The following is an 18,407-nucleotide window of genomic DNA, read 5'->3' as shown; positions in this document are numbered from 1 at the left end:
GTTATGTTGCTAATGCTAACATTAGCTGCTGCGCTGCTTGTGGTATATTTTCAGACAATGAAGAGAAAGTCGACAGACATATCTTCTTATTTTGAGAAGAAAATGACCACAGGAGGAGAGAGAGAGACGACAGGGGAGCAGCAGAGGTTTAGTGCGGAGGAGACAGAGGAGGATGAAGGAGAGAAGGAGCAGACAGTAGAACTGCATGACAATACCCCAGCATCAGTTACAGAGCACAGTGAGCAGGAAGTACACGGAATAGCAGCAGACGAGGGTCAGATAGCAACAGTGGTCACAAAGGCGAGGCAGGAGGCAGCAAAAGCAGGTGTTCAACCTGTTTCTGGACCAACAGGTGTGTTTTTATTATTGTGTACAAGAGGAGAAGAAGAAGCAGAAGAGGTTGCCAGGTATCTTAGAGCTAATGGCAGTTACCAACAACCATTACTCACGTGCTGACTAGTTCCTCGTGAGCTTGTTTGTGTCTCTTGTTTCTTAATAGATATCTCCCACTCAAGAGCAGAGTAGCTCAAGCAGCCACATCTCAAAGCCTTCCCTCGAACCCTTCAAGGGGGCGGATGTCGGTGCTTCTCTAAAGACCGGTACAAATATGGCTGGAATACTCAAAGTAAAAACTCGGCCTTCTGTTATGCCTGTCGACACTTCAGTCTCCCTAACTCAGGTGATTCAGTATTTACATCCGAAGAGGGGTTCAAAAATTGGAAAAAGGCAACCTTCAAAGATGGGGGACTACATTGTACTCCTGTATACCACAATGCAATGTGGTCGTGTTTTACAAGAGGAGAAGAAGAAGCAGAAGAGGTAGCCAGGTATCTTAGAGCTCACAGCAGTTACCAACAACCATTACTCACGTGCTGACTAGTTCCTCGTGAGCTTCTTACTGGTACTCGCTCATGTAATAAATTAGCCGTGGGCTATTACAGCTCGCAGTCGGCGGACACAACCATTGTTAACAAAACCACACTTTTACACCGTCAAAATTTCAACAATTTATATGGGATTTAACACTGAAACTAACATGCAACATCAATACAACCTATTACTGTCACCCTGAGTGCCCAGTTTGTATTATAAACTGACTGTAAAATGGGTTTACGGCTCTGTTTGTTTACATGAAATTGGATGCACATATATCCGACACAACTATTGACGCAACTATTTGTTCGAAAATTTCAGTGTAGTGTCCGAAATATCGTTTGGTCATTCACTATATAGTGCACTATTAATAAACACTATATAGGGGATAGTGAGTGAGTGAATGAGGGAACAATTTCGAACACAGCTTATGTTTGGTCTGAAAGGCGCATTAGTCACTAGAAGAAGAAGAAAAAGAATTAGTGTAGTGTCCGAAATCTCTATATGGTTTACTATTTGGAGACACTAAAAGGGTATAGTGAGTGAGTGAATGAGAGAACAGTTTTGAACACAGCTACGCACAGATATACATGGGGAAATGGCTCCAAACTTACCGGAATGCCCCTTTAATGAAACTGATCCATCCCTAATGTTACACCTGTGCTTTTCCAGCTATGAAAAGTCTAGATAGATAGATAATTACTTTATTCATCCCGAAGGAAAAATATTTTGTTGCAGCAATCTGGTACAACTGAATATGATGCAATACAATAGAATAAAAATAAGATTAAATAAAAATAAAAATATCCGGGTATAAGAAATAAGTTGAATACCTGCTGTTGAAAAGGTGTATTCCTTGTTAAACAATATTTTTAAAAAGTAATACTCATAAATCCTATCTTTCTTTTACTCTTTTCACCGAAGAAAAACAGAATATCTGTACTTACCGTTTAATTTCAGCTACTTTTTCTAAAGGACGCTTTCCCAACACGTGACAGAAGCGCCAGCAAATCAAATGCCAGAACGTTTATCCTGTAGACCAATGAGATTCCGTACTTACGCACAGAAACGCCCATCATTACGTTAGATTGAGCTCTGGTTTCTGAATCTGTCAAATTATTTAGGTAGCCAATGTTAGCCAGTTAGCCGAGGTTAGCCAAGCCGAGATGACACCCACAGCACTGGCGAGCAGCTGAGCAGTTTCTGCCATTACATTGGGGCACACGTCAGCATCTCTCAAAAGGGACTTTGACGGCTCTCTATCAAATACGGTGAGTGACATCGCTAAGCTTTCTTACTTGCAAGGGCTAAAAATAGAGGAAAAGTCAAGTTGTTGGCAACGCCAAATGTAGCATTGTAAGCTAATGGTAGCTATATATATTTATATATATCCCTAAGTGAGTTAAGGAAGGCGGATGAGACAACGTCAGTGTTTGGCGGATGAGACAACGTCAGTGTTTGGACATTACGATTTACTTGCATAACGCTTCGAAGGAGTATTTTGTCAGCTGTGGTTTTAACTACCTAGCTTACGTTGGCCCATAATGTTTGCTAGCGTCACGTTAGCACCGCTGTAGCGAATAACTCCGTATCTGTCACAAATGCTATGATATTAATAGCAGTCCTCATTGAAAATGAAAACAAGAGTCTTTAGTGTTGACATTCTATATTGATTTCGCAATATAGTTTTGAACGTCGACAACAATACTTAATGAAATAGCCACCTTAGCATGAGGCTAAGCTATTCCAAACAACTCCTCATTTGAGAGCTTAGTTGTTAACGTTTCTCACTTTGTACTGAAACAAGTTAGGGCATTTTTATGTTAACTGTCAAGTTGCAACGAAACATTGTTATAGTTTGTCTAGATGACATTAGACCATGAAGTAATTGATTGTATGCATGTTTACAAGTTGTTTGTGTGTATTTGGCTATAAATGCAACAACAGTCACTTGTTTCGTTTTTCGTGTGTGTGTTTTTTCCCCCCCCATCACAGCAGCGGATGGCCCGGGCAGCATTTGTCGTGGGACCTAGGCCTACATAGAAAGAGGGACACCTAACTGAACCTCTGAATGCGTAATGAACCTAAACCCCTTCTGGAGCATGTCTACCAATACAAGTCGTAAGGTAACGTTAAACACATTGGATTATAAATGTACACATGACAGGCTACACATTCAACTTCTTTGCATTTTTGAGAACGTGATAGTTAATAGTTTGCATCATACATTCAATGTCCAAATAAAACCCAAGTTCTCATATTGTTAAATCTTTATGTTTTTATCTTATGTATCTTATGTTAGTGGTTTTCTCAAAGTTCTTATGACATCATAGGTCAAATTTGTGTGTTCGTTGAAAAACCAGGGGACATTTAACCAATTTATGTCATCATGACTTTTTCTCCCAATGAATCTGAATACTATATCAGCGTCCCTGTGTGTGAAGTTGATGTGTCTGTACTCTGTATCAAGTTTCTGACAGCAATAATTTGATATCTGGGAATCTTTGTCCTGTTAAGGGTTAGTGCACCTCTGGCCTATTATTTTTTTAGGGGTCTTCATTCCTGAACCTGTCTCCACTTGTATTTATTTTCTTGGCAAACTGGATTTGTTAATACTGAAGTTGAGGGTGTGGTCTCGTAATACTTTTTGTAAAAGAAATTTAAAAAATGTTTAGAATTGGCTTTTCTTCAAATCAAGTTAATAGGACTGAAATTTACATGTTGATGACTAGAATCCACTTTCTCCTTGTAGAATAGAAGTAAGCATTACTAGTTGTTTAGCACGATTAGCTAGTGCTTGACTGAATTTCCACAAACAAAGGGTAGGTGAGGTACATTTTATCATGCTGGTGCAACCTGGGTGGGGTAGGGAGGAGGTAAACTGTCTACCTTGAGCATGGGTGTGAGTTAATTTTTTTCATGTCTAGTCAGAGGAGCAATTCAAACATTATGTAGTCAAGTCTGACTTCAATGAATGTGAAAGCTAAATCTCTTGCATTAGCACACTATTCACTGCAGACATTCCACGCATACTTGTATTAGTCATCAGCAGTGTTTGTTGTGCCTTCCTGATGCATTCCTGACATCCCGCTGCTTTGTGCTCGATGTGTACAGTGACACTGTACTATAACTACTCTTATCATTCTGAAAGGCATCAGTAAGATACAAGATAGCTGTACTTTAAAGTACTTCCTCTCTTTTAGAATACTGCTTTCACCATAAGCTGCAAACCAGATGGGCAGTGTTACCTGAGAGGTTGGTCACAGAATGTGGTTATTACACTGGGCCATTGGTCTCCTCTTGAGTGTGCATAATGGCTCTTAAACGCTACCATTCTCTAATCCAGCTCTTAAGACTTTCTTTTTACCTGCTATTTCACATTTTACAGCTGATGTGTTGAGATTCCTGTTTTATTTATCATACAAACAGCAGAGATCTGACAGTGAGGAACAGAGCGGGCATGGGGAGCAGAGAGCCAGCCCTGCCCGGCTGCCCTTTGGCAAAAAGCAGCTTCCACCCATTCCTAAGAATACAGCCCCCATTACCAAGCCTGCGTCAACGGGCAACCCAGCCCAGTCAGCCAATGGCACACATGCATCCTATGGCCCCTTTTACTTGGAGTACTCTCTGCTGGCTGAGTTGTAAGTATTGGACCACTGTCAGAAGTACAAGTTCAGTGTGTTTTGTTTTGATTCCCCTTTGCACTTTTCTGTTGTGTTTTTCAATGTTTTTATTTGACGTTCCTTTTTAAACTGTTAGTAGCACTTGCATTTAATAGACAACGTCTGTATAACATTGGTACCAGACTAAAGGGATACTTTGAACCCAAAGATGAAAATAAGTTTCATGCATGTTTCTCCTTTTTGTATTGATCTAACTTCCTGCCATATTACCTGCAGCACACTTGTGATTAAGCAGAAACTCCCTGGAATTTATGTCCAGCCATCCTACAAATCGGCGCTAAGTAAGGACCCTCTTTTGGAAGTTCATGTCTGTTTCATATGTACATCAAATGTGGCTACTCATAGATTCCTTCTTTATTGCTAAACATTTATATATAATATATAACCTTTATTTAACCAGGTTTGTCCCATTGAGATCCAAGATCTCTTTTACAAGGAGACCTGGCCAAGAATGACAACACATGAAGTTTCAACTTCAAAAAATTAGAATACAATAACTATTGAATTTTCAAAAAAATTAGTTAAAAGAATTTACAAGATTAATTTAAACATATGCACTCAAATAAAACATTTGCACTCCTGGAGCCTGGATATAATGTTTATCTTGGACTAGAATACATTCAGAGATACCAGACTTTGGAGTTCAAGCTCTGACTGCAAAATGTTCCATGTACTTGGAGCAGAAAATCTAAAAGCCTTCTTCCCCATTTCTGTTCTCACCTTAGCAAAATGATAAAAAATAAAAATGTACGTTGCAAAATTTTGTATAATGTGTATACAGGGCTCAACACCAATCTTTAAAAGAGGTTCTCAGGCTGGCTACAAGGCATCAGCTTTTGGTTGCCAAAAATGAAAAACTAGTTGCCATTTTTAGCTGCCTTATATGTTGATGCTATGCCGATATTCATCAGCTTAATAATGAAGATGTGGGATAAAAGAATACAAGCTTCATTACAGTAACTGAACAAAATGTTTTTCTTGAAGTTATTTCCACAGTCAAACCACTTAATATTCTTTGCCATCTCTAAATCGTATGCACATACAGCCTTGTCTGCATCCGGTTCTGACTCAACAGCAATATTGAAATATTATAACACATATTAAAAATGTATTTATTTTGGGGTGCATGATCAGGTGTTTGCTGTCCCAATTTCTTACTGTATATATTAAAAAGTAGTTGCCACAGATGGCAACCAAAGACCAAGAATTGGTTGCCAATTTTTTAAAATGGTTGCCAATGGCAACCTGGCAACTGTTAATGTTGAGCCCTGTAATGGGGCCTTACCCTCTCTGCCAGTTTCTGTTATCCTAAACTTTGATGGGAGTAAAAAATCTAAAGTACCATGTGTCTCCCACTGTTTAGTGTGGTTCGGGGTCATATTCATCAGACATGGCTTGTACCAGGATGGAGTCTTCAAATTCACCGTGTATATTCCAGATAACTATCCAGATGGAGAGTGTCCTGTAAGTATAGTATACTTATTTCTGGTTCCACTATTTAAAAAAAACAACATGCTACATGGTAGAAGGAAAAAGTGCGAAAACATTGACTGACACAAGTGTCTAAAAGGATATAACATTACGAAGTGATAACATTTTATATCCCAAAGGTAAATTTCACTGTGACATCATAATGTTCTGCAAAAAAAGGCCTTTCTGGCCATGATTCAATGACATAACTGTGGAACAGAAGTGTGCAAAACATGGTCCTGGAGACAACTACTGTAGCCGGGACAACCCCAGAGGCAGTTTTGAGTGTTTTGCCAGGTGTTCATGTGACATTTTGTCACAGCGATGGTGTCACAATCGGTGTTCTAGATCCTGCCCAAAAATGTGAATTACTCCTCTAACTCCATAATTCAGTTTTTAATGAATTGCAGTCTTTTTTTCACATGTTGACAGCAACCATTTTCTGACATGTACAATGTGTTCTGAAACCAATCTCTGAATTTACTTCCTGAACTTTTAAATAAAAGCAGGACTCTAAAGCGCCATAGCAAGTGATGGTTGACCAATTGTCTTGAAAACAATGCTTACAGAACAGTCCTAAAATGTTGACCAAAGAGGTGACGCAAACCCTTAACCATTTCTTCCTTATGCTTTGTTTTAGAAATTAGTCTTTGACATCCCAGTCTTCCATCCTCTTGTTGACCCTGTGTCTGGAGAGCTTGATGTCAGAAGAGCTTTCACCAAATGGAGGTATGCTTTTTGCTTTTATGCTTCTGCAACTTACTTTTTTTTTTTCAAACATGAATATTTAAGTGAAAACTAAATCTCTTAATCGCCCCACACACTTGCTTGGAAACTGTGAAAACAAGTTCAGTATGTGTTCAAATCAGACTAAGAATATCTTGGAATATCCACCTAATTTCATATTCTAACATATTTTATCACTCAGAAAAAGGTTAGGATTTAGGGACAGCTCTATGATGGTATGGTGGGTGTTCACGTTTAGTGGTGGTCAAGGACATAAAGCATATTATTACACTTTCAGTCTTCTTAGTTTTCTCACATCAAAATGATGATGTTGTCAACTCCCTATGTTGTGTTCTTATAGACGGAATCACAACCACATCTGGCAAGTCTTGATGTATGCACGTACGATTTTCTACAAGATCAATACCACAGAACCACTCAACCCAGAGGCGGCCGTGCTGTGAGTGTCTGAGCCTCCTTTCAGTTGTTTTTTAAATGAACCATAAAAAGTGGCACATACTCTCTAGTGCTGTGTGACTTTGCTGAAGAATTCAATTTTTTTTTAAGTTTTACAACATACAAATTAGCATTTTTTTTCCCAAAATGCCATCAGAAAATAGACATATTAACAAGCCTTTATGAATGCCCAAATGTCCATTGCTTAACTCATGGAAGCAAGTTATTAATCAAAACATAGAGCATGTCTAAGAACATGTTTTGTTTTCCTGCTTCCTCAGGACCTTTTTAATGGCATGACAGTTTGATTTGTCATAACAGGAAAAGCACAAAAACAAATTTCATTAATGATGCTCAGTTCCATCAAGTGCCCCAGTAAGCCATGCCTGTGAGCCAGCATGCACAATACCAGGATCATCAAACTAGCTCATCTAAATCAAATGCAGTCAATTTTAATGTTACCAATTACGCCTGTGCTTTTCCTGCTGATGTGCCAACATGGCTGCCGTTAAATACAATACTGTTAAATACACTTGGTTGTCAGTGGTAACCAAGTGGTACACCTAGCCAAAGCTAAAGTTTTCGATTACAACAGTCCTGCAATAAATCATACCTTTTTTAATAAAAGTTAGAATTGTCAGCTATTGCTGAAACGGCTTAAGAGACTTAATTGTACAGTAATTTTGGATGCTGCAGTTTGTTATGCTATTTAATTGCCGAGATAATAGAAACACCTGTCAGTATAATGCAATACATCACAATTTGTCATTGCTTATTACCATAGCAAGTGATTTAAACTAGAAATGTGATGGATATTGTGTAAAATAAATGTATTATCTGTAATCTACAAAAGGGACCATGAACTCCAGTTGTCATGTGTTAATATTCCTTTCCAACTGCCTGCCATAGAGTTTGAAAGCTCTATTTTTTTACTTGGCAAATCATATTGCAGAGCCACATGCATGTATTTTAACCACCTCCACAACAACAATGTTTGGCTTTAGTTATAACCCAGGTGTCACAAAGTATTTGTGCTTTTTTCAGCTATGAAAAGGATGTGCAGTTGTTCAAAAGCAAAGTGGTGGATAGTGTAAAACTATGCAACAGTCATCTTTTTGATCATCCCAAGATAGATGATCCCTACGCAATAAGGTTGGTAAAGTGTCTCTATTTTTAACATTCTATAACCTCACCACTACAAGAAAACACACCCTGTGTATGAGAGGAACCTCCTGAAAGGGAAAAAAAAGTTCTTGTCTCTCATACTTGTATTGCCACTCTTATCCATTTGATAGTTTTTCTCCATGGAACCCAGCTGTTCACGATGAAGCAAAAGAACGGATGTTCACATACAAAGTAAGTTTTAAAACATACCAAAGAGGTTCACCATCTCATTATTGTATATGAGAGTGCGCTCTACTGCAGTTCTCCTGCAAGAATTAAAACCCAAAGGGTTTGGTTAAGCTAGAGTGTGAGCTCTAAGCATTTTGATTGGTTGAGCTGTTCATGTTACGCAACTGCTAATTTGTCTTTCTTCCCCTAGAGACGGCCTGAGGATCACCAGAAGGGAGCGCAGGTGTCGGGGCTGTCTTGGGTGAAGCCTGGATCGACCCAGCCCTTCAGTAAAGATGACAGTCCTCCCCAGAGCTGAACCTGCACCGTCGCTGCCGCAGCTACTGAAGGGCGGTCCACGCATAGGATGCCATGCCACTGGCTTGCCTCACCTCAGCTGTTTATGAGAACTGGATCCTTGAAACAGTTGGGACAACTGTATGTTAAATCCCCACATTATTGCTCAGCTTTAAAAGCTTTGTAGGCATTTCCTCATACAGCTTCAGAATAAGGAAACAAAAGTTTGTATTATATGTAAATCGATGACAAATGGATGTCTCAGCAACATCATTTAGGCTGTGATGCAATCAAAGAGCTTTCTCATTTAGATTTTCAGATCCATGCACATGTTGGGCTGATGATACAACATACTGTCCCAAAAGGAGCTGAAAAGTATGAGTAAAGCATTCATACAGTAAGTATAGTGGACTACATGATCTCTACCACTTTGTTGAAATTGGCTCAGGACTGTTTATTTGTCAGACTTGGAATGTTGTCCGTCATAGCTGTGTGAATGAAACCTCCTAATTGCCACCCCTCACAAAACCCTATCTGATTGACATATGTTTTACATAAGTGTCTTATTTGACAATGATTTCTTTTTAATCCCACTGTGTAAACTATTGTCTTAATAGACCTAATATATAAAGCAGAGCAGGCATGTATGGTTTTAAATAAGATGCATAAGTAAGCTTAAGTATTTTATTTGGTCTGATTTTAAATAATTTTGAATGTTTATGTACCCTTTGGCTGTTGGTTATTAAAGGTTTGATGTGTAAATAATGGATGCTGTGCTAAACTTGGATTACTTGGATTTTATAAAAAAAAAAAAAGTTTTTGCAAATGTTTCTTAAGCTTGCTTACAGATCTTTTCATCATATAAGTTACTGCAGGATTCCCACACAAGTACCAAGGAATATCAGATATTTATTTTGATAAGGTTTAGTTATTGACTAGTTTCTGAGTAGATCCTAGAAAACACTTTTTCTGTTGTTCCAGTCTGAATGTCGCCTTTTTTGTAAGGCCTTCATCCGAAGAGGACTCTGGCGTAGTTGTTAACAATATTGCCCAGTAACTTTCGATATGCAAATATTGTGAAGGGGGTGTAAGAAGGATGGGATTTTTAAAATGACTATATTTGAATAGCAGATACGGTGCTGAAACCTGTTGGATCTATTTATAGCTGCTGTTAAAGATCTGACAAAATCTCAGTGCACGTCAGTCTGACATTTGGGCGATTGGCGTCTTCAAATGTTCATATGGAACCCTCGTCCAGTTTGTGAATACACTAATGCATAGATGAGGTTTAAATGCTCTTCTCTGAAATCAATAAAATGTTGAAAAACAAGTCATAATTGGAATTTTTGTTGTTGCACTTGGAACTAATGAAGTTTTCAACCTGCCATATTTTGATTTTTTTTCCCCCATGATTGCTTTGTCAAGTGTTTTCAAGTCAGAAGCTGCTCATCTATAATTCAGTTAGACCTGCACTCAGAGGGCAAGCGGGGGAAATAAACATGGTCAAGGTACACTAGTATATGATGTAGATGGGAGGGAGGTTTCACTTTTAGATATTTGTACAATAGAAATTGTGGTCACTACTGACAAAGCATCGTGTTCATCCGTATTCCACAATTGCCTGAAAGACAACTACGTTAATGGTACATTGATGAAGGATAATACACAGGCAATATTCTGTTAGTCCTTTTTACATTTACTCTTCATTATAGGAATGCTTTTGAACCCTTGCGGAATACCTGGGGGCACAGACAAAATCTAGATTAAAAGTGAAACTAATGTCCCCGAGGGGCAATTTGCTTCGCAGAGAGTGGTCCAACACAAATGAATACAATACAACATACACAACACAAGAGCCATATTTCCTACACTGTCATGAGTCATGCAAAAGTGAAAAGACAAGGACATATCAGGGATTAGAGTTAGATGTGTAAAAAAAAAAAAAAATACTAAATGCCCTTATGGACACATCTGGGACTCAACATGTAGGCCTAAAGGATGTTGAAGGTCCAAACCAATAGTCTGTTGTCATCACCCTCATTTCATACAGGTGCTGAAGGTAATAAAGGACAGTGTCAGTAATTTAACAGCACAGCTGGAACATTTCCTCCAGTTTGTTCCTATTGTTAAAACTGACTGTCCAGCAAATTGTAGAAAAGAAAGGACAGACTCAATAATAGAAGAATATTAATTTTTTTTACTCAGTGTCATGTAAACAATAACATTTTGCAACTGTATTATCTGATCATTTTTAATATTTCTCAAAGTATCTCTGTCTCCCTTGTAAAGGAGATATTTAATCTCAATGGGACGGATAAATCAATTAAAAAAATAACATTTTACATGGGCTAAATCAGGACATTAAAGTATTTTCTCATTATACTTGTGTGCTATAAGAGGTTAAAAGTGTCACAAATTGTATAACACCTATATGAACACTATTTATTGAGGACGACAGATAATTAGGCCTTGTAGTCCAAACCGGAATAATTTAATTTAGGGCTGTATGTCGCTCAGTAAGCCACTAGAGGTCGATGTGTACCCACGGTGGAGAGCTCTCCCACCCCTGTCATGTTCACATTGAGGAGAGACTCCGGTGCATGTGCGAAAGTAAAACCTCTCCGGATTGGCTCTGGGTTGTACGCGGCCATCTTATGCACTCTGTCAACATAGGGACTTTACACATGAAACCATGATTTAATCAGCCGCTTGCGTCATGGTTGGGGGAGACACTACACCAAAAGCACGCACGCTTAGGGAACATGTTTTTAATTTGACACGGGAAGGTGAAATTGTCAAAAACTGTCGGCGGTCCAATCAGAGAGGATGTCACTGATATGCAAATGCAGTGTTATCACAGTCACGTCAGCAGCAGCAGTAGAGCCGCTGTGCCGTGGTCGCCAGCAGGAGTACAACTAACAACACAGTCACAACTTCGCCGATAACACTCTCTACAGTGACGTCTGGAGTTGTACTTTGGGCTTCATTTTAGGTAAGAAATAAACACTTCATCATGTGAATGTTCGAGATTGGTTTCATACTCGACGGGTTAGGTTTCATTTAAGCAAGGAGCTGTCAAATAGCTGACAGGCAGCGGGGCTCGCCTCAGCTGTCTCTGATGACACCGCCTCACCGAGTGTGAATCTTCCTCGCGGTAGATGCAATAAGACAGTCCACTTACCAAACTTGTCGGCGTTAGTTTCGCGTGCGTTTCGCATACAAAATAGCAAATGTCATCGCACTTTCTCACAGTTTTGCCGGGTATATGGAAATGCGCGTGGCTCCAAAAGTAGTCCTCCGTGTTCTCGGTGGTCCTGAACTGACAGCGACCAGCCGGGCTCAGTCAGCACCACCACATATGTGGACCCCGGTACTGCCAGTCCGTCGGCAGGTTTGTTACAAAGTAAAACCAAAGTCGGTCGAGGACAACAAACTATAGTTGTATTATCATGGACACCATCGCTGTCGACCTCTCCATCCCCCTCCGGCCTCCTCCCCCCTCCGCCTCTTCTTCTACAGTGTGGTCACGACACCCTTAGGATCCTGTGGTTTTCAAAGTGGAGGTTTGGCTAGCAGGAGCACGTGTGACCAACTCAGCAGCCCGCGGGTGCCAATTTAAATTTATAATCAAGTGTCCCACGTGCATTAATTTGGCTTCCACTCGGCGACCAGTTGTTGTGCCTAAAGTAGCGCAACACATTGCCGCCTCCGCGCTCGGAGCTGAAGCCATTGCTGGGCTGAAGATGAAGAGGATGCTGAGACTTCAGAGGTGAGCCCGCACGGTGTCTGTTTTAGGAAAACAAGGGTCCTTATCAAACTTAGCAAATCTATGAAAACGAGAGCGTGTTTCCGAGTGTGAGCCGACATGGTGCAATTGTACCGATTCAAACATTTAAGGCGTCTTGAGTTGCTACAGTCTACTAAATGAAAGGCGCCTTCAGTCACAGCAACAAGCTACTTTGTTCCCGAGGTAGCTGACCTGACGCATGTCATTGTCGCAACTCTGATGTTTTTTTTTTTTTTAGCTACAACTTGTTGGTTTGTTTACGTTTGACTGAGGTGTGAAAAAGTGTGAAAAAGTGCCCATTTGTACTAGTTCCATGATTTAATGGCGACATCGACTGGGGCAGCTATGTACACAGTTCTTGTTGATATTAGGCATGAGTTGCACGTGTCCGGATGGCGCTTACAACGTCATGATTATGAAGGAAACAGCTGGAAGACGACTAAGGGCCAAGGTGTTGAAATGTGAGAAGTGATATGCTACATTGATTCGTGGCACATGGGAAAGACCAAACGTATATGGAGGCCTACATAGCCTACACCTTTACCTCCAGTTTACTGTTGTCAATCCAGTGTGAATGGACTGCTGACTGCCTCAGCGTTCAACTTTGGTTTGGCTGTGTCCCAGACTTTGAATGCCACCAACAAGAGAATATCTGTTGGAAATCATTTCAAATTACACAGATATGTTACGTTTTCATCACATATGTTTTTTGTGTGTTCATTAAATTAAAGGACACATTCTTGTTTTGGCACAAACTCAACCCAAATGAATAGTGTGTAGAAAAAACTCTTTTCAGTACTTTCAGATCCCTTTGCCAGATTATAGATGGTGTAAATATCACTTGAGTATGACTGGAAGAGTTTTTTTTATTGTACTTAAGTTGCTGGAATGTGGCAATTACACTCATATTCCCCTCTAGTTATAGACCGATACATCGGCCAGCCAGTATTATCGGCCCATATTTGCGTTTTTTAGGTGTATAGGTATCGACCTATGCGGGCTGCTGTGTTTGCTTGTAGTTTTTTTCTGGCATTATTTACAGACAGGCGTCCACAGGCTGCTTCGTGTTGCTGGAGACACCTTTTTAAAGTTTAATAAATGTTCCTTTTTTATACAAGTGAGACTCGTTATTGTTATCATCATTGTATAGTTTTTATGATGTAAATTGAGGGAGCAAAAGTAGTATCAACTCCAAATATCGGCTCAAGAAAATCAGCAGTTCGTATCAGGCATCGGCTAAGGCGGATGAAAAGAAAATCGGCATCGGCTCTAAAAAATCCATATCGGTCAAGCCCTATTCCTCTCTTAATTCATCAGTATCGTCTTTCTTGTCACGGAGGGATTTCACATGCCTTCTTTTTTGCTTGTTATCAAGAGTGAGACAAGTCATGAGCAGGCTGCCTATGAAGATAGGAATCCAAAGAAGTGTAAAAAAATAATAAATGGAGATGCCACATTCTTGTGATTTCCCAGGACATTAACGATACCAATGACTGTCCTGGGTTATCATCTGCCGGTCTGTGGTTGCAGAACACTCAGGTTGAAAGAACCTCATCTACATCTGTCCTTAGCTGTTGAAATTCTATCAGCTGTCTGCACCTCCCACACATTCTGCAGTAGCATGGTCTCTCTCTCTCTCTGTCTCTGTCTGTCTCTCTCTCTCTCTCTGTCTGTCTGTCTGTCTCTCTCTCTGTCTGTCTCTCTCTCTGTCTGTCTGTCTCTCTCTCTGTCTGTCTGTCTGTCTGTCTCTCTCTCTCTCTGTCTGTCTGTCTCTCTGTCTGTCTGTCTCTCTGTCTGTCTGTCTGTCTCTCTCTGTGTGTGTGTGTGTGTGTGTGTGTGTGTGTGTGTGTGTGTGTGTGTGTGTGTGTGTGTGTGTGTGTGTGTGTGTGTGTGTGTGTGTGTGTGTGTGTGTGTGTGTGTGTGTGTGTGTGTGTGTGTGTGTGTGTGTGTGTGTGTGTGTGTGTGTGTGTGTGTGTGTGTGTGTGTGTGTGTGTGTGTGTGTGTGTGTGTGTGTGTGTGTGTGTGTGTGTGTGTGTGTGTGTGTGTGTGTGTGTGTGTGTGTGTGTGTGTTGCACCAGCTGCTTTGCTACACACATGAAAGGTAGTGCTGATGGGTAATTCACGATACCAGTTTCTCCCAGACCCTTCTGACCTAGCTGTTGCCTTCCTTCTTACACTGGATGGGAATTCATGCAATTGTTCTAACCTACAAACATGTATTGATTATAAAAGGAGTTATGGTGGAGAAAAATTGTCATGTGGGGGGGGTCTGTTATTATACAGTACTTAGTAAAACATAAAACCTCATGTTCACATATTAATGTATTTTGTGTTTTTTTTCCTCTTGTCTTGTTTTTGGAAAGGGACACAATAAAATGGACATGCTGTAGCTTACAGTGAGGTTCATTGGGACCGGCTTGGATCCAGCGGCGTTCCAAAGGTTCCAGTTACCCTCTGGGCTCGGCCATGGACTTCTTCAATGACCCCAACCTCTTTGTTGGAGGTTTGGAAGGGCTGGATGAGGATGGCTTCACCTCAGCACCATCACTTGTGGATGAGCTAAACCTCAGTGCTGACTTTGAGCCCCTCCAAGTTGAGCCTTTAGACCCAGGGAAGCACCAAGACATGATGCCACCAGTTACTACCCAACAAGGCATGCCCGCTTACAGTCAGCAGATGGGTCACTACATGGGTATCAAGTCACAGAATCCTTTGGGGCAGGCATTTTCTGGTCCTGGGGGCACGGGTGGTGGAGGTGGTGGAATGATAGCAGACCAACATGGCCATTACCATAATGCTGCCATGAGCCAAGTACCTCAACCCAATGGGCCCTTCTGTAACAGTAGCAGTCCAATGTGGGGCAACCAAGACCAGAATGGGAATATGTACCACCCCTTATCTCAACAGCAACAACAGCTTTGCCATCAGCAGCAGCAACTGCACAACCAGCAACTCCATGTCAGACGACAACAAACGCAGCAGCAGCAGCAGCAACAACACCACCACCACCACCCATGCCAACAGGAGCAGCAGCACAGAATACAGCTACAACAACAACAGCAAAGTCATCAGCAACAGTTGTTAAATCAGCACCAGCACCAACAAATTAACACACAGACTATGTCCCTGCAGCATCAACATCACAATTTCTCCTTTCACCGGGAAGGTCAATCTCAGAGCCAACAGCAAGTTCACCATACTCAGCAACATGTTCAGCACCAAATAACTGTAGGCGGACCATTGTTCAACTCAAGGGCTATGCAGAGTAAGTCTTATTTGAATAGTCAAAATGCTTCTATGAGTGGGACTTGCTTGCAGCAGCAGCAGGGAAGCTACCAGTTGACCAGGGGAGGGCAAGCCTTTACTGGATCAGGACAGGAAGACCATAACCTGCCCTTCATGCATTCGTCATCTATGGTCCACTCCCTGCCCACATGTTCAGTCAGTTCTGCCTCTGCTTACCAAGCTGCTCAGTACCCTGCCTACCCTGGAGAACCAGAAATGCCCAATCTCAGTCAGCAGTCTTTGTCCTCAGCCTCAGTGTCTATGCCTGCCACAACCACTGCACCCCTCACTTCTACAGTGCCTGAACTCTCAGGGACAGTGTGCCAGTTTCCATCCACAGCAGGTATGAGGACCCCAGTCAGCCAGGAAGAGGAATGTCCTTTCCAGGCCCTACGTTGCACCGGAGAAACCCAGGGAAAGTGCAAGTCATCTGAAATGTTTGGTGAGTCTATGAACTGCTACTCCAGTATTGCCAGACAGCAGCCCTCTGAGCAGCCTCAGAGCTGCGGGGTCATCAACACTAATGGATACCAAGCACTGGAAGACAGTCTCATGCCATCAGTGGCTCAGGATGGAGACTTGGAGAGTCTGGAGCCTCCTGACCTCCTGCCTGACCTACTGCCCCAGCTGGAGGCTGCTCTCAGCCAACACGAGGAATCCAACTGTTCCTGGGTTGATTCCAGCCAGGAGAGGGGACTTGAGTATGGGAAACCACCAACTGTTGAGTACAAGGAAGAAAAGGTAACACAATGATACAAAATGAGTATTTGTGTCATGTTTTGATTGTTTTAAGCACATACATGGTGGCATATTTTACCCACACTGTAGAGGAGCAAACCTGTATAATATTATTTATCAGTTTAAATGAATAAGGGGAATTGGAGTAGAGTGAAGGTTGATTAATTGAAATGAACTACATGTTATATTTGTACATATATATGCTTTACTAATGGGGAACATTTTGTTGCTGAGATTAAGAGAGTTTATGTATTCCTCCCAGTGTAGCATGTCAAAGAAACTAGCCACTCAGGTAATGTTTAACCAACTATCCCAGATAGAACATGTGCCTGTCTGGTTAGGGAACCTGCAATCAGTGCTGGAGAGGGGGAAGGTGGAGAGACAGTACCTAGGGCCATCTAAAAGCCCTCTGAAAATGATAATGGTCTGTCCAGCCTGCTCTGTCTATCTGCCCAGTGCGCCGACAGCAGGTCAGACCTGATTAGGCTAAGAGTGGCAGGAGTGTCTTCAGGACTTAGCTGTAAGCATACTTAGGGCTATATCAAGATGTGGGTCAGGGCAAGCCAGAGGCACTTGCACACAGCCGCGCTGAAGTGTGGGGGAGGTTGCACACTGTTGTGGTAGCTGCCATAGTTTCTGTGTGTGTGAGTGCATGTGCACATGTGAGAGAGCAGGCGGGAAGAAAAGAGCGTGGTGGAAGAGAGTGGTTAGCACTTGGAGAGGGGGGGGGGGGATGGAGAGAGCAGTAGCTCATGGAAAAAGACGGAGAGTTTAGGAAAGAAAGGAAGGGAAAGAGACAGAGAGGAAGAGCACAAGAGAGGGGGAGGTTGGGAGAATGCATTAGCTGGCTGTAACAGGCTTCAGGCGGTTCCTGGACCTCAGTTGGCTAGTAACTTAGCAGCATCCACACAGCCTCCTGGCCCATGAGTGACACATGACCAGCAGCAAAAGCAACAGACGTTTCATCGTGATTTGCACAGTATAAAAAAGGACATGTATTTCCACATATCATGTATTCCTTCTTGGTCATATTTTTGTATTCCAGCAATGTATTACAAATACAATATATGTCCCACCATCATTTCAACAGATTTAGTGCAGCAGAAACAGATCATATCAAACTAGAAACATGAATATGTGGAAAATCCACACGTTTTTGTAAGTGTTTTCTATGGCCCACTACTTGCAACACAGAAGTGTTTCTTGGCATTATCTGACCAACCTCACCTTTTCTGTATCTGCACTTACCCATGTGTAGTAATGGATTGAACATTTTACAGTAACCATTTGAGTGACTCAATTAAATCTCTCAAAACAATGTCATCTTCCTGGTAGCACACCCGTTATGCCCCCACTCTGAAATCCAACCTATGCCTCTGAGCCAAAACGCGACCTTTGTTGAGTACTGCCTCCACTATCCCCCAACAGGCAGCAGGTGACCGCAAAACTGGTGGCCTGTGTGGATCAGTTCCAGTTAGGCAGACTATTTGCCCATCTGCAAAGGTCCTTGATTGAAATGGGGCCATAAACCACAGCCATACGAACGAGCCTCTCCCTCACTGTGTCAACATCCAGCCCTGTGTTGATGCTTACAGGCGGACTGTGCTATTCATGTGCACTGATGTGTGAAGAGCCTGCTGATAGTGTGTTTGCTGAACAGGCAAGGCATCAGGGGCTAGATGCCCAGTCTTTACTCCCCCGCAGTGAATGTCGCTAATTAGGTCTTCCAATGGTTGTAATGGTCAGCTGCAGCTGTAATG

At 41.6% G+C, this 18,407-nt stretch overlaps 2 protein-coding genes across 6 annotated transcripts in view; both read left to right on the top strand.

The window, feature by feature from the left end:
- The first annotated feature begins 2,001 nt into the window (after nucleotides 1–2,001).
- aktip (akt interacting protein) lies at nucleotides 2,002–9,602 on the top strand. 2 transcript variants are annotated; one of them, XM_083918542.1, is made up of 10 exons: nucleotides 2,002–2,144; nucleotides 2,869–2,999; nucleotides 4,306–4,514; nucleotides 4,773–4,837; nucleotides 5,920–6,020; nucleotides 6,667–6,755; nucleotides 7,114–7,212; nucleotides 8,253–8,360; nucleotides 8,504–8,564; nucleotides 8,752–9,602. In XM_083918542.1, the coding sequence occupies exons 2-10, from the start codon at nucleotides 2,952–2,954 to the stop codon at nucleotides 8,857–8,859; spliced, it is 888 nt and encodes a 295-aa protein (XP_083774668.1). In that variant the 5' UTR covers nucleotides 2,002–2,144; nucleotides 2,869–2,951; the 3' UTR covers nucleotides 8,860–9,602. The 2 variants fall into 2 exon arrangements, with proteins under 2 accessions (XP_083774668.1, XP_083774667.1); XM_083918541.1 differs by having other exon boundaries at nucleotides 4,303–4,514.
- A 2,059-nt stretch (nucleotides 9,603–11,661) lies between these two features.
- Nucleotides 11,662–18,407, top strand: part of chd9 (chromodomain helicase DNA binding protein 9) — a 70,997-nt gene continuing 64,251 nt past the window's right edge. For all 4 annotated transcript variants that reach the window (XM_083912817.1, XM_083912816.1, XM_083912815.1 and 1 more), the window contains exons 1-2: nucleotides 11,662–11,829; nucleotides 14,988–16,650. In XM_083912817.1, coding sequence (XP_083768943.1) covers nucleotides 15,091–16,650 — 1,560 coding nt within the window. In that variant the 5' untranslated portion in view covers nucleotides 11,662–11,829; nucleotides 14,988–15,090. The remainder of the gene's footprint in view (nucleotides 11,830–14,987; nucleotides 16,651–18,407) is intronic.

The sequence above is a fragment of the Echiichthys vipera genome, assembly GCF_963691815.1.
Source record: "Echiichthys vipera genome assembly, chromosome: 1".
In the NCBI taxonomy this organism is placed as follows: Eukaryota; Metazoa; Chordata; class Actinopteri; order Perciformes; family Trachinidae; genus Echiichthys; species Echiichthys vipera.
The sequence above is the reverse complement of the archived record's forward strand: the minus strand, read 5'-3'. Positions and strand labels throughout refer to the sequence as shown.